This window comes from Pelecanus crispus, chromosome 6 (genome assembly GCF_030463565.1).
Source record: "Pelecanus crispus isolate bPelCri1 chromosome 6, bPelCri1.pri, whole genome shotgun sequence".
Lineage (NCBI taxonomy): Eukaryota > Metazoa > Chordata > Aves > Pelecaniformes > Pelecanidae > Pelecanus > Pelecanus crispus.
In genome coordinates, this window is record NC_134648.1 from 43,321,054 (window position 1) to 43,345,178 (window position 24,125).

The 24,125-nt window shown below is 36.6% G+C and overlaps 1 protein-coding gene across 2 annotated transcripts in view; it reads right to left on the reverse strand.

Moving 5' to 3' along the window:
* Positions 1-245: 245 nt before the first annotated feature.
* HEATR5A (HEAT repeat containing 5A) overlaps positions 246-24,125 on the reverse strand; it is a 57,485-nt gene continuing 33,605 nt past the window's right edge. Inside the window, exons 20-35 of one of the 2 annotated variants that reach the window (XM_075711803.1) lie at positions 22,979-23,148; positions 17,823-17,961; positions 16,504-16,683; positions 15,505-15,744; positions 14,603-14,784; positions 12,776-12,844; positions 12,175-12,354; positions 10,610-10,838; positions 9,915-10,163; positions 8,103-8,230; positions 7,048-7,195; positions 6,075-6,347; positions 3,532-3,756; positions 2,524-2,678; positions 893-1,106; positions 246-615 (exon numbers count right to left, since the gene is read on the reverse strand). In XM_075711803.1, the coding sequence (XP_075567918.1) occupies positions 314-615; positions 893-1,106; positions 2,524-2,678; positions 3,532-3,756; positions 6,075-6,347; positions 7,048-7,195; positions 8,103-8,230; positions 9,915-10,163; positions 10,610-10,838; positions 12,175-12,354; positions 12,776-12,844; positions 14,603-14,784; positions 15,505-15,744; positions 16,504-16,683; positions 17,823-17,961; positions 22,979-23,148 (3,083 nt within the window). In that variant the 3' untranslated portion in view covers positions 246-313. Of the gene's footprint in view, positions 616-892; positions 1,107-2,523; positions 2,679-3,531; positions 3,757-6,074; positions 6,348-7,047; positions 7,196-8,102; positions 8,231-9,914; positions 10,164-10,609; positions 10,839-12,174; positions 12,355-12,775; positions 12,845-14,602; positions 14,785-15,504; positions 15,745-16,503; positions 16,728-17,809; positions 17,962-22,978; positions 23,149-24,125 lie in introns of both variants that reach the window. The other variant, XM_075711802.1, reaches the window with a different exon arrangement.

The window sequence follows — 24,125 nt, forward strand, 5'->3', positions numbered from 1 at the left end:
AAATATATCTATGGTAAAGTTCACTATACTTTTATAATATAGGCATGTGCATTTCTAGTATTTTAGCCCAAAATAATCCAAAAATACAGATTAGATGAACTCAGATTTATTCATAGTGTTTAGAGAGGTTTCAGAAGTCTTACACTAACAGAAAGTTACCTAGAGATTTCCTTTCTCTTAAAAGCTTTCTGTAATACTTCAGTGCAAACTGAAATGTATGAGATCAACTCATAGTGATCCTACTCCGATCAGAAGTTAAAAGGGACATTTTTTGCTGTTGATATCAAAGTGTGTGAAATGACAGTATGAGACTTTAAAGAAAATTGGTCTTTAGCTGAATGCTTGAACTTTTCCCAGGATTCTTTGCATGTTTAGCAGTCTTCACTTTGATGCTTTCTTGATTGCCTTTTACAGCTGACTCAAGCCTGGCTTTCATAGTTGGAGAGGAAGCCATTAGTTTCTTAAAAACTGATGAGTACTGTGGACCAATCTGCATCAGATTTTGCAAAGCAAACTCATGTAGATTTTTTGCCGAGTTTGTAGCAGAAACCAGGGCATTTTCGTCCAAAAGAAAGGAAATAAGGATGGGAAGAAGGCAGGCCACCAAATGAGCACCTATAAATATTGAAAATACAGCTTCAACATACGCCTTTTAAAAACAGCTTCAAATTCTAACTAGAAGTATTTCTCTAAGTTAACATCTAACACAAACTATAAAGCTGCTAATGTTATTTGAACTGTACAGTAAAATAAACCCACGTTCTTGTTAGCAATTTTGTTAGCAATCAGTGTTCAGGACTGGATTCCTAGCGGTTGTTTTGTTTTAATTTGTTACTTATGGCAACTTTCAGCATGTCTAATGCTTTGGATACTAGTAACGGAAGTAACTTACGGTGCTCTTCCTCAGCAGTGGCTGTAAGAGCTGTAACCACCTTTATTCCCTCCTGAATGACTTGAAGTTCGCCAGCATTTTCAGGTTTTGCTTTTTCTGTTCCCTGCAGTTTTCCCACAATGGATGGTGCTAAAGAATGAATATAAGGATATGACACAGTTTTGTTTGGATGCTGAAAGATGGAATGCAGCAGCTGGTAGCACTTATACTGTACCTAAAGGGAAAAATAAAATTTGCAGTTACAAAGTGTTATACTTAAAAATACATGTCAGAGTGTTTTAAAACTCACAGCTTGTCAGACAAAATTTTAGGGAAGGGGAAAAACGTGCCTCACAGCTTGAAAATTCATCAGGCTGCAGGCTGATAATACATAATACTTTATAGGAGCATTATAACTTGTAATCAGATTATTAAGAGAAACTAGATCATGCTTCCTATTTCTTTCCATGGAGTCCTACATCTTCCTACCTTTCTGAGTTAAGGAAAAAATACTATTTTTGTGTGAAGATTATGTCTTAGTCCTGTTTTGAAAATGTACTCTTTTTTGCAAAAATCCAGCTGACTGAAAAAAGATGCTTAAACGGTAAGCATTACTTCTGTCAAACTGTAGGCACAATTTTAAAAAGCCTCAAATGGTCCAGTAGCTTGCATGTCATTGGAAGTCAATAGGACTGAAACTGTCAGGCTCCTACATAATTTCTGAAAGGCTCAGGTGCCTAAACACTTGGATAAAATTTGCAAATGCATACTACCGTTTTCCTGTTGTCATATTTGGCAACCCTAGTTTCCTATCAGCAGAAACCAACTTTTGTAATACTTCAAATGTACTAATATATAGAAAAGTACTTTCTTACAGCTATTTCTCAAGTAAAGGTAACTTTATTTAATTTTTTGTTACTACATGAATGTATACAGAGAAGATGCAACAAAACCAGTTTACAGTGAATTCTCACAGTCAAACATGAAGTCTAATGCATGTTGTTTTCAGAGCTGGACTTTCAGAGTGAGGAAGCCATTTGTATTTGGAATGATAATAAATACTTTTTTCTTCCCCTGATACATTGGGTTTTTTAAATGAAGAATAATAACAGATGAACTGTGGCAGTACAATCTAAAGCAGCTATGTAAAAATATTTATACTAGGTCAGAACAAAGCATGAATCTAGTTCACTATGCTGCCTCCAGCAGCGGCCAGGAGCTGATGCTTATGGGACAGTAAAAGTTAGGTAGTGGTATTTGTTCCAGCTCCCAAAGACCCACAGCTGAGAGATTTCCTGTGCAAAAGATAGTATCTGCGTGTTGAAGATAAAATGAACAAATAAAATGAAACAGGTGCCTGAAAAACTACACAACTCTATCATGTACTTATCAATGCATAAAGCTCTGAGTCTGATGCAATAAAAAAAAAAAATCATAGGAATACAGAATTGTATACAGATAAAAAATGATAAAATGCACTGCTGGAGATGTTCTTGCTAACTTGTTCAAACTGTATTTTAAAATACAACAGATACAGTCAGGACAGAATTAACTGTAATCAACACACAGGACAAGTGAAACAGCTGAACAGAAAATAAGCTGAAAACCATTTAATATGATACTGATATTCTTATAACTTCACCAGTACTTACAAGAGGATCTTTTGAGTCAAGTGTTATTTTAAACTTCTCAATACAACGCTTTTGAAGGCACTCTACGGTAGTAACTTCTGGACTGGTAGACATAACAAATACTGTAATAGCAGTAAGCAGGCTAACTTCATCAAGTTCTTGGAGAAGCCCATCTACTATCAATAAAGTAAGCAGTCTGTTAGATTTGCATTAAAAAGTAATTCTATGAATTCAAGTGTTACAAACAGGTGGAATAGAAATATCAATGTCTATGTTTCTTTAGGAATTTCTTTTTTCAAATACGTGACACACTGATGCACTGAATTGGACTTTTACTGTAAGAAAAGCCAAGGCCAAAAAGGGATTCAGGGGTGGTTATATGCATATTTAGAAATAACAGCATACTCCTATTCCATTGTTCCTTTGTATAAAATAAAATAAATATCTTTGAAGAGCTGGTATGACATATTAGGGTACAACCTATTTTGAGAATAATAAAAATTTGCGTCAAGAACATATATTCTTTTGCTATAACATAAAAAAACAGCACCATAAACGAAAGTTCCAACAACAAATTACAACTCGCAGATTAAATGTAAGGAATGATAAACGTACTACAAACTTGGGAAGTTGAAGAAGCAGCACACAGAAAACTAACTTGAAGACAAAAATATTTTTTTCTTGAACTACTGTTTTAATACCTTTTGCTTCGATACAGAAACTAATTCTTTGTGGAGAACCTGCATGCACTACAGCCGTCTTTTATGCTCAACTGTACACTCAAGACATAAGCCTGCAATCCCACATTTATACCTTTACAGATGATGACTTCTCATATGAACTGTAGGGACAAGATTGCACTATAGTTTCAGCAATACTTGGTAGCCAACTAATTCTCCTGTGACTAAGATATTAGTCTTTTTTTTTAAGATGTGCATGAATTTAATTTAAATAAAACCAAACAACCTTTCACCCAAACATTTTCTGGTTTGTTTTTTTAAAACACACAAACCCAAAATTTGTGCTTACCTTGATCCCAACAGTCAAGCACTGTGACCAAAGCACTACGTAGAAGATCAGTCCAAGCAGTCCGACTCTTCTCTGCTCGAGCCATTGGAGAAGACAAGAGTCCTTTAAGAGCTTGTAGAGATGCAGCAACCGTCAAAGGTAACTGGCCATCTTGCAATTTCACAGCAGTTTCTTTAAGTACCCCAATAATTAGGTACAAGATAGTAGGAAGAACTGAAACACTTCCTGTAAAACAAAGCAAATTAATTTCACAGAAGTTAAAAACATTCAGGTACCTTTTACATTAAAAAAAAATTGAAGCAGTTTGCTTGGATTCTCTTTTTTATTTATAATTTACCTTTTTTAATCACCTATATGAATGGAGGCACTGAAGAAAGATTTGTAGTATCATGTGACTTGCAAACATGGAGTCAGACTGCTTAACTGAAGTTAAACCGTTTCCCCTTTCAAATTAGCATTGTGTATCTTTTCCTTGACGATTTTATTATATGAAGTGTGGAATTATGTCATGTTCAGAGAAAAGCAAGAACAGAACGATCAGAATGACTGAGAGGCAGAAGAAGAGAAGCTATGGAAGTATACAAAGTACTGAATAGTAGAAAACAAATTATGAGCACCTAAGCATATTTTGCAACGAAGACAACACAGTGAAGGAAATTAGCAGGGAGCAATTTCAAAACTGGTAAGAGGAAATACTTCTCCCACATGAGTGTAGTTAGCCAAGGATGTTGTTGCTCCAGGAAATTACTGAAGTCAAGAATTTAGTCAGATTAATAAGAACAGGATCTTGGACATAAATGCGTAACAAAAATTCCTAGAATTATAATAAAAAAAATCTAACAAATATTTTGGAAAAGAGAAGACCTAAGGAGAGAAGCAAATTGTTCCACAGCCTACTGAACAGATCTTCATCTCTCCCTGAGAATCTGATAGTTGTCCTGTCAGAATAAGAGACTCTTAAAAAAAAAAAAAAAAATCACAGGAATAACTTGGCATAGCAGTTTTGCATATTCTTATGTCTTTGAATCCAATAGTAATACAGAATTCTGCACATATTAGAGACAATCGAGAAACCTGCATACTTATGTGTTGCTCCTACCTTAAGTTCTGATTCAGCAAAACACAGAGTTAAGCATATGGCTTAATATGCTTATGTCCTTCCCTAATCAGCAAAATGCTTGTGTTTTTAAGATTTTAATATACTGATGTTCATGAGAGACCTGTTGAATAATGAGGATCTCTGACATATACGTGTTTTCTGAACCTGAGGACATCTTCCTCCTATTTTTAAACAGCCAAGTCTCTGAAAATTGACTGTTGGAATTCAGTAGGAAATGCAGTTCATGGGCATCATTTATTTGAAAGTTTTATTATGCACACATTATCATAACAGGTGCCTGAACTAAGAGACATGGTAGTCACAGGACTATAAATTCAGTTGCCTATTAAAAGGGAAAAAATGATGCAATTCCACATAGGAAATCTCTCTGATTACATGAGTTGACTTTTGGAGATGCTTCCTTATTCAACTGACTGTATAAGCAAGTTTAAGCTCCTCATTTTAGTCACCTGACTTAAATGCTTAAGTTCTCTAGTGTAAACATCCCATCTAGTCTGATCCTGCAAGCTGTTAGTTTGTGGAATAACTTGAACAGCTAAAGACAAAAAGAACGACAGGGAGAACAGAAAAATCACAGATTGTTTTTCATACAAGATAGTTGCCCTCAAATCTAAGTCATCCTATGTTTGTTTCCTTTTGCTTTGAATTGATAAATAATGAGCTGCAGATGGAAAAGAGAAATCATATCATCACCCTACGATGATAGCAAGAACTGCCTGCTATTCCATTTGGAGTATGCTATCCCCCGAAGAAGTAACAGAGAACAAATTAAGAGAAGAGAAGAAATTTCCAAGGCTGCTAAATGCAAAAATTTGCATAAAGTGTAACACAGATACCTAAGTTGGGGACAGAGGAGTAGGGCAGAAATGGTGTATAGGTGTGGTTGTAACAGTACTGAAAGTTCATACGTATGAATACGACATTGGGAGGTGGTGGTGGGGAACCATCTTAATGTTTGGATTGTATCCAAAATGAATCATGGGTAGAAGTCAACTAATCTGAGAAAACAACCATAACTCCTTACAGTGGTTTCCTAATGTTCAAATGATGGCTTTTAGTGAAAGGTAACATGATACATTTCCCTTTTAAATTTAATTTATGTCTGCATTATAAATTCCAGAATAGACAATTCAAGTAGAATATAGTCATGTAGCTACTGTATACTTCCTTGAACAAAATGAATCTATTAATTGCACTGCTACACGTGGGAGGAAAGGAAAAACTACTCCTTTAATTGCTTCAGTTCTGTAACTTGTTTTGTAATCTGACAGTCAAAAAAATAATTAGAACAGGAAATTGTCACAAGCAAATTAACAAAACTTGCTGCCAGATTTATCCATCTGAGAAAATTTGGTAATAACAAGGGGGGTCAGAAGAGCCCAATATTCTTTCGTTAATCTTTTCTTATGATGAAACAGCATACCTTCAGGAGAGCAGATTGCTGGAACATCAGAGAGAATAATTAATGCTACTGCTACCAGCCTACTTCCATCTTCTGACAATAACAGATGTTTTCCAGATTGAATGACAGGGCTACAAGTTAATTTTGGGTTGAGCTGCGGAAGTTGTCTGACAAGAATACAAACACACAACTCCAGTGTTGCGAAGACTAATGATTTCCCAGGCACCAGTCCTCCTGTATCTTTGCCTTCTCCAAATTCTGGTAACGTTTCCTTTTCTGCAGCACCATCATCAACTAAAACAAGAAGAAGAAATATGGCAGAAATGTGCAGGCTGTACCTCGTTTCCAAAAAGTTTACTTCTTAAGACTGTTTCATCACCAAGTGACAATCTTGATACATATATGTGTGCATGCATATGTATTCAAAGTTCTGCTGGCAAACATCCATCCTTCTGAATAAGCAAACTATGCACTGATCGTCAAAAGGCAAAATTGTGTGCAGTAGATTTAGACATACAACGTGCTGAGGCACCATGCCAATATGATGTCACCTGATATAAGTGTTTTGATTCTTCTGCCAGTTTTTGTCTTTTAGAAAATGAACTTTAGGAAGCTACAGTCAGAGTAACTAGTGGAGTCTGGCTTGTAACAGCTGTGTGTGCTGAGTCTCTCCGTTGCTCTACTGCAGCTGATCCCAGCTTTTCACTCCTCCCTCCCTGACACCACACAAGACTATCCCAACTGCAGTTTCTCCAGTTTTCCTCCTCACTGCATGCTCTCTAGTCACCACCAAAACCACCTGCTATCTATCATACCACCCCAATTTCTTAAGTCAGGCATCTGGACTGACTTAAGTAAACCAGGATTAGTCACCAACTGTGAAACACTTCAGTTAAGATGCATCTTGGAATACCACCTTCAAGAATCCAGCTTTCCAAGAAAGAATTGCTTTAACCCTGCTAATATGTATTCAACATCTCATACATTACTGTACCTTCTGCACTTCTCCGCTTTTCCTTCACATGCTCTTGAGCTGCAAAAAGAATCAGCCGAACCACTTCAAGGGCAGCAAGCTGAATATCAGGTGATTCTCTGGTCAGTATCAGTCGATGCAAAACATTCAGCAGCTCTACACCCAACTCCTACAGTAAGAAAAATGCTTAATATATCCCCATTTTATTGCGGGAATTTTAGAAACTTGTTAATGCTTGTTAAAGCCATCAGTATTACTCTTATCTCACTAAGGAACACAGTATAATTGATACAATCACAGGAGCTGGCATTTTCTTCAACATCTAGCTCCTAGTTCCCAGCACTCCTGCTCAATTCTTGCAACAAAACAGTAGTCATGGTAATTTAGAGATAAGGCTCAAAATGACTAAAAAAAACCCCAAGTAATCTTTATCTTATGGCTTTTTAACTCTTGAACGTGGGGATAGTACATTGTATCCCTCCAACAGTTATGCATTTCCTTGGAGAGAGCACCAAGTCAGCAGAACACGGGCATGTCCACAGGCTCTGTCACTTTTGCCATGTTAGACAATTGCATGGCACACAGGATGGTATAAAGCTTAATTTAAAAAAAAAAAAAAGAAAAGGAATTTTGAAATTACTACTTCTTTTTAGGATCACTGGTGTGTTATGAGTTTTTTGGGTTTGCCTTTTTTTTTTTTTTTTAATGTCACTGCTTTTTTCCAGTTTCCTTTTATCATCTTCAGTATTTACAACAGAATTAACTGAACTGTCCCTTGACAGAGAGAGTAAGGGAACTTTTTTTTCTGGAATTCTGTCTTTACCTGCCTCTCATCGTACTCATCTAATTACTCCTTCCTGACAAAATGTCCTCGAGTTCTCCGCCCCTCACTGTCTTCTTACAGGTTCCATGTTGTACTCTTTTTCTTTCCTCCCTCTACAGCTTTGGATTTTGGTAAAGCATATAATTCACCTACTACTTACGTGTTGAAGATTCCTAGATATACAATAGAGAGTAGAGATACTGTTCCAACTAAAATTATATCTTAATTCTGCTTTTGATCATTAAGACATTACCTGATCACCACCTATTTTAGACCTCGGCCACGGAACATCAAAGAGTGCCTGTAGGGCACGTAAGCAAGCAATAATGTTCTCCATTGCTGCATCTGATCGAGGAGAGCAGAGAAATTCCACACTAATTCCTGTAAGCATCAGAAGAAAAAACCCATATATGCTTGAAATTTTAAGGAGTAATTTTGTCAATTACTAAGTAACTTAACAGTAGGTTGAGCACACATAGAAATAGCATTTGCAGTTTATCTTAAGTGAATTCATGTTGCTAATATCTTGGGGCAAGAACTCTATTTCCCTCAAAACAATGAAAGAACTTCAGCTTCTAGACAGTATAAGACACAATTATAACTGGCTATTAACATAAATAAATCAAATAGAGCAATTTCTGAGTGAAACACTGAACTCTAGGTCCAATGAATAGGCAGACAATTCATAATGAGTATGTAACAGAATATTTGCCTAATCACACTGATTTATGTAATAGAAGGAAATAATGGAGAAAGTAGTACTAGTTCACAAACTCAAAGGCTGAGGCTTTATCTTCCCATTTTACAAAAATGCTAAAGATCGCAGCTACCACAATTGGATCACCAGCAATAAGTAAATTACATGAAGCCTAAGCTTGCAGATCCTAGAGCAGATATAAACAATCATTTTTTCCTGAGCTTTCAGGACTCTTCAGATGACATTTTATGACACTGGAGATAAACTTCATATAAATTGTGATCCTTATTCTCATCCCAGTTGTACATCTGTAATTCCAAATGTGCGATGACTTGGGAACTGATCAATGTACATTGAAAAACAGCTAAGCAACAGAAAGTGTCCATGTTTTAAATTTCTTTCAGTTTCCCCGTAGGAAGTGAAAATGAACAAGTGGAATATGTTCAGAAGCAGAATAAACAAGGCAGGTGTCCATGGTAAAGTATATGAAATCTGAAGCACTAATCCAGTAGTATAGGGAACAGGGGAAATGAGCAGCTTTTGTACCAGAGGTCCCACTTTTAACTGAGGGAGCAATGGAGTTCAAAAGGAAGCTGGCTCTGTGCAGGAAGACTGGAATTCAAAAGAAGCCATATGCATCTGGGTCATACAAACCCATTCCAAAAAGGGATTACAAAAGAAGGATACAAAAGACAGACCAAAGAAAAAAAATACAACCAGAAATGCCTAATTGTGTAAATTTAGAGAACTAGGACTGAATTCAATTGCCTGATTAGCCTCCGCAGTAGTGGAGGCTTAAACAGAAGTTTATGTGAACTTAAGGAAACACTTTTTTACTGTGAGGGTGACCAAGCGCTGGCAAGGGTTGCCCAGAGAGGTTGTGGAGTCTCCATCCATAGAGATATTCAAAAGCCATCTGGACACGGTCCTGGGCAACTGGCTTTAGGTGGCCCTGCTTGAGCAGGGGGTGGTGAACAAGATGACCTCCACAAGTTCCTTCCAATCTACACACTATTCTGTGATGTAAAACTGTACTTCAGTGATGCTAAACCGTACGCTCTGTAATTGTAGTGCTACAACTGTGGTAAAATCCACCCTTGAACTTGCATGTTTATGAGCAGAGCAGTAAGCACTTGTTTAGGACTTGTTTAGTTCACACTGAGTGTTTTTTTGTACCACATTTGGGAAAATGTTCTACAGTTTTCTCACTAGGACTTAAAAGTCTTCTGACTCTGTATTTTTCTAAGAGATGCAATATTCAACGATGCAGTTAAATGTGAATAATTAAATATTTGTTTGCTAACAGTTTTATCTATTGAAAATGACATTTTGGGTTACAGCATCTAGACAGATTATGCACTCACTAACCCAAGATAAGATGAAATCTGTCAGTATTCACATCCTCAGGAGATTTCACCAAGGGCCTGGTAGAAGAATCTTGACACATTGTTGTTGGGGTGACAGGTCTAGAGAGATTGGTAACTCCTTCATCTGGATCAGCAACAATGAAACCTGTGCTAGTAAGCCATAATGCTGTAGCATAAAGTATCAGCGCCCAGGAGTTGTAGTAATGAGGTCTGGCATTTTCAATTGTCTCTGCTGTATAAAATGTACCACCTACAAGAAAAGAAGTTATAGTTTTAAGGATGTAATTTATTTTCAACTACCATATTTTCTCATTCTTATAAAAGGAGATCCTTCTTTTTATTGAAATTATATTTATCGTACTTTACGTATGACTTTTTTTTTAAAAAAAATTCAGTGTTAACATTCAGGCTAATGAGGGCACTTCATTTAGATTTATTTGGATAGGATCCAATACAATTACCTTTCTCTTCTTTCAATCATAAAATTACCCAACAAACAAGAATACCAGACAAACTACTTCTCACATCAGTGAAACCTCTGTTCTCAAAAGCAGTTTTTATCTTGAGATAGGTACAGAAGTATGCATATTCTCTATACAACTTAATCTTACTATGATCTTAACACAAGTCAGCTAGGACATTAATGATGTGCACTTACAAGTGACCTATGAAAATACAATTGATTTGCCTTCTTACCTTCAGCAGGTAGTTGCGATGCATATTCTGAAGGCAAAGTTAAGAGAGCAAAATCCTGAAGTGCAGCAAGCCAGAGCTTGCTCAGTGTTCCAAGATCTGCCTGTACTAAGTCCAGAAGTCCATTGGCTGTTACATCTCTGTAGCTTTCGTCTGCAGAGTTTGCGATTTTTAAACAGTGATTGTGTGCATCACTTTGATTTTTCTGCTTTTCAACTGCAACTATGTAAACCTGTTTATATATTTGGAGAGAGATAGAAATATTAACACGTGGAAAACTACTGCGATCATTAGCATGACTGCCTGTTGAACAGGCATGAGGTTTCCTAGAATCTATTCCTGCTTCAAGTCCAGTAGGCATGGGTAAACAAACACTTATCTTCTAAACCTTCTGAATCCACTTCCCTGCTAATCCTGATGCGAGAGTCCCAATAAAGGGAAACCTACTAAAATTCCTAAACACAGCTGCAGTTAACTTCCCTGCTCTCAAAAATTAATATATTACTTGTCCAGCTTCACCTTCCAACCATCAAACCTGTTGTTCTAGGTCTAGCTACAAGACTGAAGAACTTATCAAATAATATACCTATAACCATGATCCTGATATCACGGTCAAATCATTCCTAAATCTTGTTTTAACTGAAATGACATATTGCATTTGCAACCAACTTCTCCAAACTATGTATTACTCTTGTGTTACCAGTAAAGAATGAAGCGTACAGTCTTGTATCATTTGCAAACTTTGGGTATTACCATCAACAGGTTAACTTCAATGTGAGAAGGTCTTTATTCCACTTGCTAGCTTTTCTCCAATGGCTTTCCTATTTTGCCAATATCGTTTCTCAAGTATGGACACCAGAGGTTGGTCTGTTTTTCTACAAATGTTCACATAAAAGCTATCTATTGCCTGCTTTCTCCTTCAAAATAGCTGCCTGGTTATACACAGAAATATCATAGTAACTACATAACATGCTCATAGTTAGCTGGTTATCAGCTGTCAGCATCCAAGGTCATTATCAGTGCTTTCTAAGACACATCATCTACAGATTACATACATTGTTCACATTTTTGATTTTTAAATATCTAACCTTGCATTTACATGTATTAAAACAGGCATTCATGGGAGCTGACTTTAAGGCAGTTAGCCAATGCAGTACTGAACTGACATTGTTAACTTACAAGAACTACCTGTAAGAAATTAAATGCCAATAGACAATGAGAAAAATGACATCTATTTAAAATGGTACGTTCAGTGGACCATAACCATAGCCATTTATACCATGCAAATTTAAAATGAATATTAAAACATTAGAACATGTTAAGAAATTAGTATTTCTGAAGTACTAGACATATTTCTTAATGTATAGTATAATACAAACAGTTTAACTAGCAGTGCTTTTGTCAAGTTTACAAAGTTCATGCAGTGCTTAGAGGTATCAAAGCAAAGCAAAGGACCAGCAACTTCTATTTAATGAAGTAAGTAAGAAATTCCTGAAACCATTCTGTCTGAAAGGTTCTAACTCACCTACCAGATATCAAGACTATCATTACAGAGCTGACAAACTAACCTCTGCCCAAGCCTTAAGCACAGCCAGTATCTCCATAGTTGAGGTGCTTTCATTATATTGTTGCCTTTGTGCTTCTTTCCCAGCCTGCACCTTTACCAAAGAGGATACAAGCAACTGGTGAACCCTTCGAAGGTCATTAAGATCACTTACTACACCACTTGCTATCCAGGCACTGCATACCTAGTGTTGTAAAACAGAAATAATGAGAAACAAGAGCCAAACACCACTGGATACTGTTTTTTCCATCTGTAAAATCATGAAAACCAGATTTAATTTCTACTGAGATACAGTTACACTCGGATAATAATCAATGTTAAATGACATTACAGTTTAGTATACATAAGTAATGAAACCCAAAAACATGAGAGGAATGTCATAAATAACAGCCAAAGTACCAACTGCTACAAAGTTTCTGAAAAGATTTTAAAGTGCATAAAATGTTTAGGTTGTTACAATATAGAGGTAACATGGGTGACATTATTTTGTGTGCATTGAGGATTTGAGGCTAGATGATTTATTTCCTTTTCCTTGTGTGGTGTATCAAGCAAAAAGCAAATTTCAGAAGGTCTGCTACCTAAGACTTCTGACTTTCAACACTTGCCTGGCATGCTTTTGCTGTGACGTCAGGAGGAGTTTCAGGAGCAAAGGCAGGCCTAAGTGCTGCTCCGACCTAAAAAGAAGTTATACAACATTTAATACATAGTGAACAATAACTAAATAATTGCTTTTCATAAGCAGGCTTTGTTGCAATTTTCCTTTATAAAGCATAGTTTCCTTTTCATTTTTCCAGACTGTTTCAGTGAGGTTAAAGAACAGGGAGACAGTTGTAGTCGTACTTTTATTGTTTTGTTTTGCTTACACTGAAGACATGGTTCTCTTTGAGAGCGGTCTTCAAAGCTGATTCTATTTTTAGCACAGTCTAAAACTGAAACAGAAACCTCTTCCTTCCTGAACTCTTAACTTGATGAGAAGCCCTCAAAACAAAAAACAATGTTCCAAACCATGAAAGACTTGCAAGACACCTAATGAGTGACATTTCCTTAGTCATTACTTACTCAGAAAGAATACAGATTTAAGGAAACAAACAGCTGAAGTTGGTCAACTTTGCAAAGTGAAAGAAGGGGAGAGCACAAACCCCATTTGCCTAATAAAGAACACACAAACATATACTTACTAGGTTGAAGAGATTTCACCTCCTCTCACTGTTGAAAGCTATTTCACTAAAGGCTAATGAAAATTTCCCTTGCTGCTTTAGCTGACATCTGAAAACTCAGACTTAAGTCTGATGCTCCTTGGGATGAAAGTACAAAGTGTAGTACAAGTACTACAAATACAAGTTAGTTAAAATAAGTGAAAAGGAGTTGTTTTCAATGACAATTAATGACAGTTTCTTAAGACCCCCTAAAGCTCAGACTTCGTTTAAGGAACTTCTGAACAAGATTTCAGGAAACAATTACTTCACTCTGGAAAAATCTACATCCAGCTATTTCTGGTTATTGTTATGGCAAAAAATTGACAAGAAAAAGCCTAGATACTTAACTGCTTTACATCTCTTCAACTTCTATGAAACAGCTGATGAGAAGATCTATGCATAGTATTAGCAGAAACATTTTAAGGGTAGTGAAGATTAAAAAGAGAATTCTTAGCTCTACTTGAGACCTGCTTGATGGTTTTGGACAGCAAGGACAGACAGTGTATTTTTTTCCCTTGGTAGTTCTAGAGTAGATCAAGGCAATTCTCCTTCCCCACAAAGAAGTGCCAGTAGAATAGCATTCTAATAGCAAAAGCAAGATCAAAGTGGGTTAGGATGTCTTCTGTGTCAGGGTCTCTCCACTTCTATGAGAGAAAGTGATCTGACTTATTCAATGCCTGCTAGAAATTGAAGAATGGGAGGCTTAACAAAGCTGCCTGTCATATTTAGCGCAAGTGCAGTCTTGGATGCAAAACGATCAGGACATCTTTTCTGTAAGTTTCAATCAAGACTTAACTGAAACAGACCTTATGAGTACAATCCATGCTTTTACCTCCTCTAGCTTATTTACTGACCAACATCTCCTAGTGTGATCTCTGGTGTGCAAAGGCTACTTATTTCTAAGCAGAGTTTTAAATGATAGTTGTTCCTAATATTTCTTGCAATTCAATTCTTCCGCAATTTGAAACCAATGCTTTTCAAAAAAACCCCATGTTCTATTTTCTTTCTGCTGTATTCAAATAGGGAGGAGGCAAAAATGCTGAAACTTTAAAAACTTTGGGGCTAAAACATATACCAACTGAAAAGATGCTTTCTAAGGAAGTTAAGTCTGAAGAAATTAATAGTTTCAGTAACTAACTGAAACCCAGCTCTAGCACTATGCACTGCAAAAAGCAAATTCTTTTAGTGATTATCTGTAACTCTAAACTTTTCTAAGTTATTAGCAATGGTGCTTACATTGGCTTGATATTGCTCCAGAATTACATGACCTGGAAACTCTGGTTCTGGAACAGCTGCAAACTTCCGAACAACAATTAGCAATGTTTGAAGCCCAGAAAGACGAAGCTGATCACTGTGATCTGTGGCAGCCATAAAAGCCATACGGATCAAGTCAGCTAAATGCAATACCAAAAAGTCATCTGAAGAAAAAAACAGAAGTTAAAAAAGAAAACAGGTTTATTACATTTAGCTTTAGACATAGTATATAAGACTGCTTTCAACATTTTCAAAATGTGTATTTTACATTTTACCTTACCACATATCAAGGATTCACTTAAGGCAGCTTACACATAAACAATCTTACTTGGACATCTTATGTTAGCTGATCTAGGCTCCTTTCCATCTTAACGTCAAAAAAAGTACTCAGAATGAAGCATAAATATCTTTATGTATGAGGAAGATTTTCTAAAAAAGAGTTTTGAGGAAAACACCTCCAGATAAACACAGAGAGGTACTGAAAATTGGCACTGTGTTTCTACTGGTAATTATGCAAATTATGGAAAGGAAAAAAGTGGAGTTTTTTTAGTCATACTCCCAGATACCAAACTGTGATGTTGTAGGCTGGTGTCAGCTATCACTTCTGATTGCCAATGCTTATGCAGAAACAATGGCATCCTACGTGTATGCCATGGTACTATAACCAGGAAAGTGAGTGTAAATGCTGCAGTGATACGCCATTATTTTGGCAAATAAAAATTGCTCTACACCTTAATAAATATAGGCTTCTAATCAGAATAATTAAAGGTTTCAACGATTACAAACAACAAATTTATGATGAATATCATTAAGATGCAAACAGCTAACGTTTATTTTAAGCATACTTTGCATTCTGAGAAATTCTTTCAGTGCTTAACACATACCTCTTGAATCACGTTGTTTTCTTTCCTGAGCCAAAGTTATGTCAAAATGTGCACTGCCTGCATTTTCACACTGGCTTATAATTTTACAAACACACTCTGCAGCAAAAACTCTGGTAGACCATCGTGGATTACTGAAAGGATGGAACCTCTCCTCGCTGTCAGACGTTAATACAGATGCATCATCCACTTTGACAGTTTCTTCTTCTTGAGTGGTATCTACTGACGCTACTGTATTGAAATCTGTATTTAGGACACAAGGAAAAGAAAAGAAGAAATGTTATATTCTGTCTTACTGTGACTGAAAACTACAGAAGGACTCATAAGAAAATCTCTTCAAAGTCCATCTCTGGCCTCCAACTCACCATGACTCCCTTCAACCTTTGAGTTTTAAAGTAAATGCTAGAATTAAAAATGAAATGTAACGACACTGTCTGCATTTGGTTGATATTACTTGCTGGAAAACAAGACCAATACCAGGAAAGTAAATGAAGGACTGCAGTGAAAGAAATGAAAGAAAGAAAAATAAGTGTGACACATTAGAAGCTAGTACCTTTCCAAATTAAAAAATCTAAATCCAGGAAGTTTTCCTCCTGCACTGCAGGTAAAAGAAAATAAAAATTTTTCCCCCCACAATATTCAGCACAGTAATTTTTAGGTCTGCATCATTTTGAATATTTTTCTTGTAGGTACTTGCACATTTCCATTTCTGACACGGAAATAAGTTAACATTAGGACAATCAACAAGAATGTGAACAGGGAAGACATACTAAAATGTTTACGAAAACTTGTTCAATAGGGAAAAGGCAATCAGAAGGGAGAGAGTCATACTCCTTCTGAAAGAACCACGTTAAAGTGTCCAGTGTTTCAATATGAAGGACAATGATACACTTCATAAATGTCAAACATTCAAGAAACAAGAATACTTCCCCTCAGTGACATACTGTACTGCTGCAGGCCTTATTTTCATGGTGTTCTCAAATACAGTGTATTAGGACTTACCAGCTGAGGCAGCAAGAACATCTTTACAAAGCTTCAGCCAAAAAGAGAGTTTTTCAACTGCCATTGAAGTAAGCATATGAGTCAGAGTCTCTTTGATATCTTGGCACAATCTTTGATCCAATTCTTTGTCCAGCAAGCCCAGCAATGCCCCCTCCAGGCCTATTTCTCTGATGTTAACATCTGCTAAGAAAAAGTCTGTGAGCTGAATGCTGTACATCACAAAACTGCAGTAATGACCACAGAAACCCCACTGAAGGTTGCACACAGAGTGTCTTGTGAACAACAAGTATGTAGCCCTGAACTACTTTTGAAATAATAGTATCAACTGCTTTTATACCATGTCTAAATCATCTGAGTACAAAACAAATTTTGAACTTGTACAGAAACATACTAACAACAAGAAGAAAGTTACCCCAAGGAAAAAAAAAATTCTACTCTGCCTTTCACAGTTTTACCATCACCATAGCATCTGAGCTCCTGAAAAAAAATTATCTTTAGCCATCTGATTCTTCACACTGACTCATAAGGTAATACTAAAATAATGTTTTAACTTGAAAGGGAAGTTAAAACTATTCTCCAACAAAGCTCAAAACCAGACACATGGAAATAATTGGTGAAATAAATATTACCGATTTTTATTTGCCCAATATTACCAATTTTAAAAATGAGCAGTTTTACGAAATGGCTATAGTCTATCTTTTCTGAAAATTTCCAAATGAGCTGGAATTGAAATCCAAAGTGAAATTATTTATTATCACCATCCCCTCACAGGAAGGCACATGAGGATGAACTCATGATCATTGTCAGGCCTTTTAGGAAAATACCCAAACCTTTAGGAAGTTAAAAATTCTAGGCACCCCAGCTGATCATTAGTTAACTAGTTCTCCAAAGAGGTCAACAGAAAATTTCTTTAACAAGTTTTGTACACCTTCCCTCAATGACAGATTTTTAATGTAAGAAGAGATTTATGTGGGAAAATAAAACTATTAATATGCATGCAAAATGCAGGACTATGAAGCAGTTACTACAACAGCTGCTGGCTAGATAGGCTTAGGTTTCTCTGGAACTCCACTTGCATTTTCTCATTCAGTGACCCTTACCATCTACAGTATAGGAAAAGCAATAGTATCTTCATTTTATCACTAAGAAAGGGTTTGGATGCTTCCATAATTTGGTACTATATAGAGAACTGAAGCAGAAAACCTTTTTGAGTTAAAGATGTCAAGAATGTAGCAAAGTTTTCATACCCATAGCAGAGTGTGTTTAAAATTCACTATCAATGTGTCAAGGTCTTTGATCTCAAAACTTCAATACGTTACCTGGGGTAAAATCTTCTCTGCTCTCTTTAACTAATGCAACAGCATATTCTGATACCTCAGCAGCTTCTCTTTGCACAAGCTGACGTAAGCAAGCTACCACTGCACGTCTCAATAATAAGTATGAGCTACAGAGATTCACCTGAAACATGCAAGAAGAAACAGTAAGATGTCTAACAAACCTTTATAGCAATACCTCAGTAAGGCCAGTATTTTCTTAACAATTGCAGTTATGACAAATCTGTGAAGTCAGTAAGCATGTAACTGATGCTATTTTTACTCAGCTTGCTTTTTAAAAAAAAAAAACACAAAAAACCAAAAAACAAAAACATATGAAAGGTTTTGCAACTCCTGTAATCAATTTTAACATATCAGTACTTTCAACATCTTCTCTCCAAAGGTAACTTATACGACTGGTTTGGGGCTGGATCCAACTCCTACCAGTATCGGTAGAAAGACCTCCATTAACTTCAATGATAGCTCAATCGTGGTCTTAATAAACAATTAACTGTATTCTTTGACCACAGGATATATATAATTGGCTTGAAAACTCAGTGCAAGAGAAAATTACTAAAATCATCCTCAGCTGTAACTACAGAAATGCCAGTGTAACGAAGGGTGAGACAGTCAATCACGCTTTAGTAAATCTAAACTCCATGCATGAAAGGAAGTTTATAAGAAAGGGCAAAGAGAACACTGCTGCAATTTCATCGCAAAAAATATTGTACACTCAGATTACATTAAATTACGTTTTAGAGAAGGTGAGAGGAAGGGTGAGTTACTGGTGAATGTATCACACTGAGACAAGTCAGCTCTCCTGAGCAGTTTCTAGCAAAAAAGTTTACAGCATCACCAGATTTTAACACCACCAGGCCAGTGTTTGTTTTTTATACCAAAAAATATATGATAACAGATTCATTATTACAGGAACAAGGAAAAACACTTAAAAACCCCAAGACATAGCCTCCAGGGTTTTTTTGCTAAGAGTGGAGCTTTCTGATTTTCATTTGCTTGCTTTCAATTTTAAGAATATACTGAAGGGGATCCCAAAGATACAATGAATGAGCTGTGTTGCCAGGCAAGATGGCTGCGCCAGTATTTATGTAGCTTCTTTTAAACTAAGCTTAGGTTATCATCAAAAAAGTTATTCTCTACAACTAAGCCATTGTGTACCCTTAGCTGCCACCATCCTTAAAATAGACAGAGCTGAGTGTCTGCTGCAGGGAAACCTTGCATTAAGGTCATGCTCCTCATTTGTCAGCAACAGATCAAGAGATGTTAGTTAAAATGACTAGTATATATTAGTTAATATACAGTTAAAAAGAACAACTTAAGGACAAAAAGAGTGATACAGAATTCCAGCTTTGTTATATTAAGAAAACTAAGCTTCATCTTCTGAATTTCTATGCATGCACATGAATCTACAATACTCAGAATGATGTATTTAATGCACACAAAGATACGCTCTCTGCATAATTCTTCTAAAAGACAAGAAACCTGATTCAGTAAGTATGTCTGCAAGATACTTTAATTGAAACTTTAAAAACAACAAGTGAGGCTTTTAATGCAATATTTATGCAGGCAGGCTACACATTCTACTTCAAGTTGGACATGCATAAATTGCGTGCTCATTCTTAATAGGGACAAAACAGAGGATCCAATTCAGGCTACTGAATAATGCAAGATGCACATTTTTCATCTCATTCTCCCACATTCTAAGCAGGGGACAGGACTAAATAACACACACAAAATGCAAGCATCACATACAAATGTAAATGAACAAACAGTTCCCTTTCTGCGCTTAACACGTTAAAACCAAAATTATGCCTCACTAAGCACATAAATGAAAGGTATGTCTGCCATCTGCAGAAAGTTAGGAAGGGTCTGGTTAGGATGACAAATGTCACTTGACATGCTAAAAGAAAGTACATTAAAATGGTTAAAAGGAAAAGATAAAAGATGAAATAAAAACCACCACTGCAAACTGCAAAAGTTTAGGATTAACAAGGTACAGGGACCTACCAACACAGAATTATCCAACAAGATTTCCTGCACAAAAACAAATGACAGACCAGTCATGACAAAACCAAAATATAGATATCACAGTGATACCAACCACACATGGAGACTGTTACATGTAAATTCAGCGTATATGAAAATTCAGAATCTTATCTCAAACATACCAACCCCCTAATTTGCTTAGTTCATTTATCTTATATTTAATGTTGAACACACCTAAATTCCAAGCCAGCTGCCCCTAAAAGTAGTACTTAAACAGTACCAAGACAACAGCACAGCATAGTTATTGACATTGTATACTTATCATATTTCAGAATATCTTTAATGTCTTCCAGCTGAAAATTGGTGTTTACTACATCATAAGCTTAGATGGATAAGCTCTTTAGAACTCTGTGCTCACCTAAGTTTCGTTTAGAGCTAATGTTAGACATGATTAAAAGCATATGATTTCTATTCTGCTGGAGCCAAGAATTTAACTGACAGGATGAGCATTACTGTTAGATGCAAAGCCCATGAAAAAAGATCCAACTGACAAACAAGGAATACTTTCAGAAGCTGAAGAAAGGAAGCTAGATTATGACAAGCACATGTACACAATTAAAAAACTAAACCAACAAAAAAACAAGCCAGTGAAGCTGTGTATCCATTGCCTGAGTCATGTTTTGTTAGTGCTAGCATAGTCACAAACTGAACAGTCTAAATAATTTGGGGACCTGAATCATATCATGCTCTAGGGCGTGGGAACACAGGTGGAGGAGGCAGCTTGCAGCTGCTCACAGCAATTGTGTTGGCAGGCCTAATGCTAGAGAAGGAGAAAAGAAGAGGCAAAGCAAAGAGGGGAAGCGAAAGTTTATTTCAGAATTTTAAAAAGGCAAGTTTGAAGACACAGAAATTCTCCAGAAACCTTGGGGAAAAAAGGTGGAGAGAGGAGTTGGTTCAAATGTTACTAGAAAAACCAAAAAAACAAAGTGAAATTCTTTGCACATTTGTTTTAAAGATTTTATGACTGGGAATTCATGTTTCTATGCACAGAAGGGGAAAAATCACTTAACTGACCACAGATTCTTTGCCTCTCCTGTTTTTCTGCCTTAAAGAATGCAGTGGTGAACATCCACAGTATCTAGCACCCAGCTTTTATAGTCTACTTCCCCTTAAGACTTCAAAATGCATTACAAAGGAGGACAGTCACACCTTGTTCTCCACTTGCAGATATTTAAACTCATGGAGTTTAAACAACTTGCTGAGGGTCACCTTGCAAGCCAACAACAGAGTCAAGAGTGGATTTCAGGTCCAGTCCAACAGTATATTCTGCTTCCCTAGCGAGATGGTGATTTAGTGGGTGGAAACTACACAGATGGATGGTGCGTTTTACAAATGCAGAATTCTACTTCTGCAATGATTTTCTCACAGACCTGCAAAGCACACACTTAAACCTTCTTTGTTTATGACAGTCTTGAGAGACATATTAACATTTACTGAATTGTCAGTATCAGCAACATTGGCCATAGTTCTGTAACATGTTCATGAGAATGAGAAAAGTTCATCCGTGTAAGGCTACTGACTTTGGTGGACTCATCCCCCGTGAAGCTCACAATCATTTCTGGGGTAGAGGTTAACACACACATGTGCAGATGCATGAACACACACACTCGAGCCACAAACCATGCTTCTTCTTAATTGAGTAATTTAATGTTATAAAGTTCATAAAGTACTGTATGAAGTACTTTGAGACAATTTGTAAAAACAATAAAAATCAGTAATATCGTATAGACAAGACAACTTTATCATGACATCCTCTTTATTAGTAGGTACTTGCTATTAGTTAGAGAGATCAGACTGTACCGGGAAGCAGACCGTATGTGGACTTACATATGATCGCAAATGCTAATACATCCTCTGAGCAAGAGAGTGACTTGCTCAGACTGTTGTGATTTTATGAAGTAAGAAAAACTGTGTTTTACCCAGAGAAGAAAAAATCATAGCTGGTATATGGTAAAAGAAAGAGCACTTCAGATAAGTTCCAGTTCTTCTGCAACTAGTATATTCACGCCTAACACAATGTGGGGCTGAAAGAGCTGCTTCAATTTTTCCTGGCTCCCACTATCATGTTTCTAGTCAAAATGAATAAAGATAAATGGAAGGAATCTAAACTTTATACAAAAATCAATATATGGTTACTATCAATATACAAGTGCTACACAGGGAAAGATGTGAATAAGAACTGTGTTAAGATAGACAGGATAGATTAAAAAAAACCCACTATGCTTTACTGTCTGTGGTTTTTTTGTTTCTGATTTACAGGGAGACTAGACAGTCTTATTTTAAAAAACAAAACAAAACACACCACCACCAAAAACCCCCCCCTAGGTAGCCCCTGAAAACCACCAAGGCTAATAACTACCAAAAAATTATTTTTGCTTTCTTCATATAAATAAGTGCTTCAGAACAGCAGCTATTCAAAGACAGAGAGACTTTGGGGGAAAACAAACAAACAAACAAAACCCCAGCAAACAAACAAAACCCCCCACCTCTTTGTCAAATAGGGCTGAAAAAGAGTTTTGTTTATTTTTCCCAAAGACCTGTTTTGACTATTACTTATTAAGTGTCAGAAATTTTTATAGTGACTGCCAAGAAGTCAGTACACTGAAGCATTAGTGCTACAGAAATTACAAAATAGAGAAATCTACAATTTTTCACCATCATGAAAAACAAACCCAAACAAAGCAATTCTCAGTAATTAGTACACACAGGGTTTTTTTAATCAATCCTTCGCCAAAGACATAAAAAGCAGCAGAGGAAAAAAACTAGCCAACATAAAATAGCTGGTAAAAATCCAGCACAAAGTTGTAACGGATGGTATATCCTGCCAGACAACTGGTCTTAATAAGAGCAGCAGAATGCACTTGCAAGCAGTTCAGAAGACCAAGATTTCTACAGAATGTGCTCATCTTCTAAACCGGAAGCAGAAACTGAGGAAAAAACTGAAAAAATAGAGAATACTTGCCTGTAGGAGGATATGAAACACCTCACCCCTACACAATTATCAGTTTCTCTCATGAAAGAAATATCTGCATTTTTTAAGTGTTTCTGAACAAAATGTTTTAAAATACAAGGATGTAGAGTAGTAAACGTATACTCACACATAGGCAGCTTACAAGGCTAGACAAGTTGACATGTCGAGGAGCAAACATGTGAAGCTGCTGAAGGCAAGAGATGGCTTGAGCCTGAACAAGGCAGTCGGGATTATCCTGCATCACTGCACAGCCCAGGAGGCAGGAAGTTCTTAAGGCTGAAACTGTTGTACTGCTGCCTATATTCAGAAGAAAAAAGGTTTTTGTTTTTAAAACATCAACTTTTTTTTCAAAACATGATAACCTGTCTTCTTCCCAAGCCACCCATAACTCTCATCCTCTTGAAGGATACTTTCTATATCTGTGTTATACTCTGATATCCATGAGTAATGGTCACATTGCGCTCTGGAAATTTCAGTGCCCAGCTATCTGAAAGTTGATTTAGATGCAAATTTTAAATGTCTGCATCATAACTAAGACATCGACTGGCTCCTAACGCTTGAAATACGAATACCTTCTGTTTTCATGCTAAATGTAAGAATTTTCAGCCCAAGGCAAGGCTTGGAGAGCCAGTTCAAACAAAGGAAAAGATGTCAAAAAGAGACACTATTTTTGGAAGACTAGTAGTCATGTCATCTTGATTGCATAAACTCATGGCCTGTGAAATACTGTCTCACAACGAGGGAAAAAAAAACTTAGCATGCACTTATTTGTTGACAAAATTTGAATTACACATTCAAACAATGTTTAGCAATTTTATTGCTAAACCAAACTGTCCTGGTTTCGGCTGGGATAGAGTTAATTTTCTTCCTAGTAGCAGGCATAGTGTTGTGTTTTGGATTTAGCAGGAGAAGAATGTTGATAACACACTGATGTTTTCAGTTGTTGCTAAGTTCTGCTTATGCTAGTCAAGGATTTTTCAGCTTCCCATGCTCTGCCAGGTGCACAAGAAACTGGGAGGGGGCACAGACAGAATAGCTGATCCAAACTGCCCAAAGGGCTATTCCATACCATGTGACGTCATGCTCAGTATAGAAACTGGGGGGGGTTGGCCGGGGAGCAGCGATCGCTGCTCGGGAACTGTCTGGGTATCGGTCGGCGGGTGGTGAGCAATTGCATTGTGCATCACTTGCTTTGGATATTATTATTATTATTATCATTATTTATTGTTGTTATTATCATTACTATTTTACTCTATTTCAATGATTAAACTGTT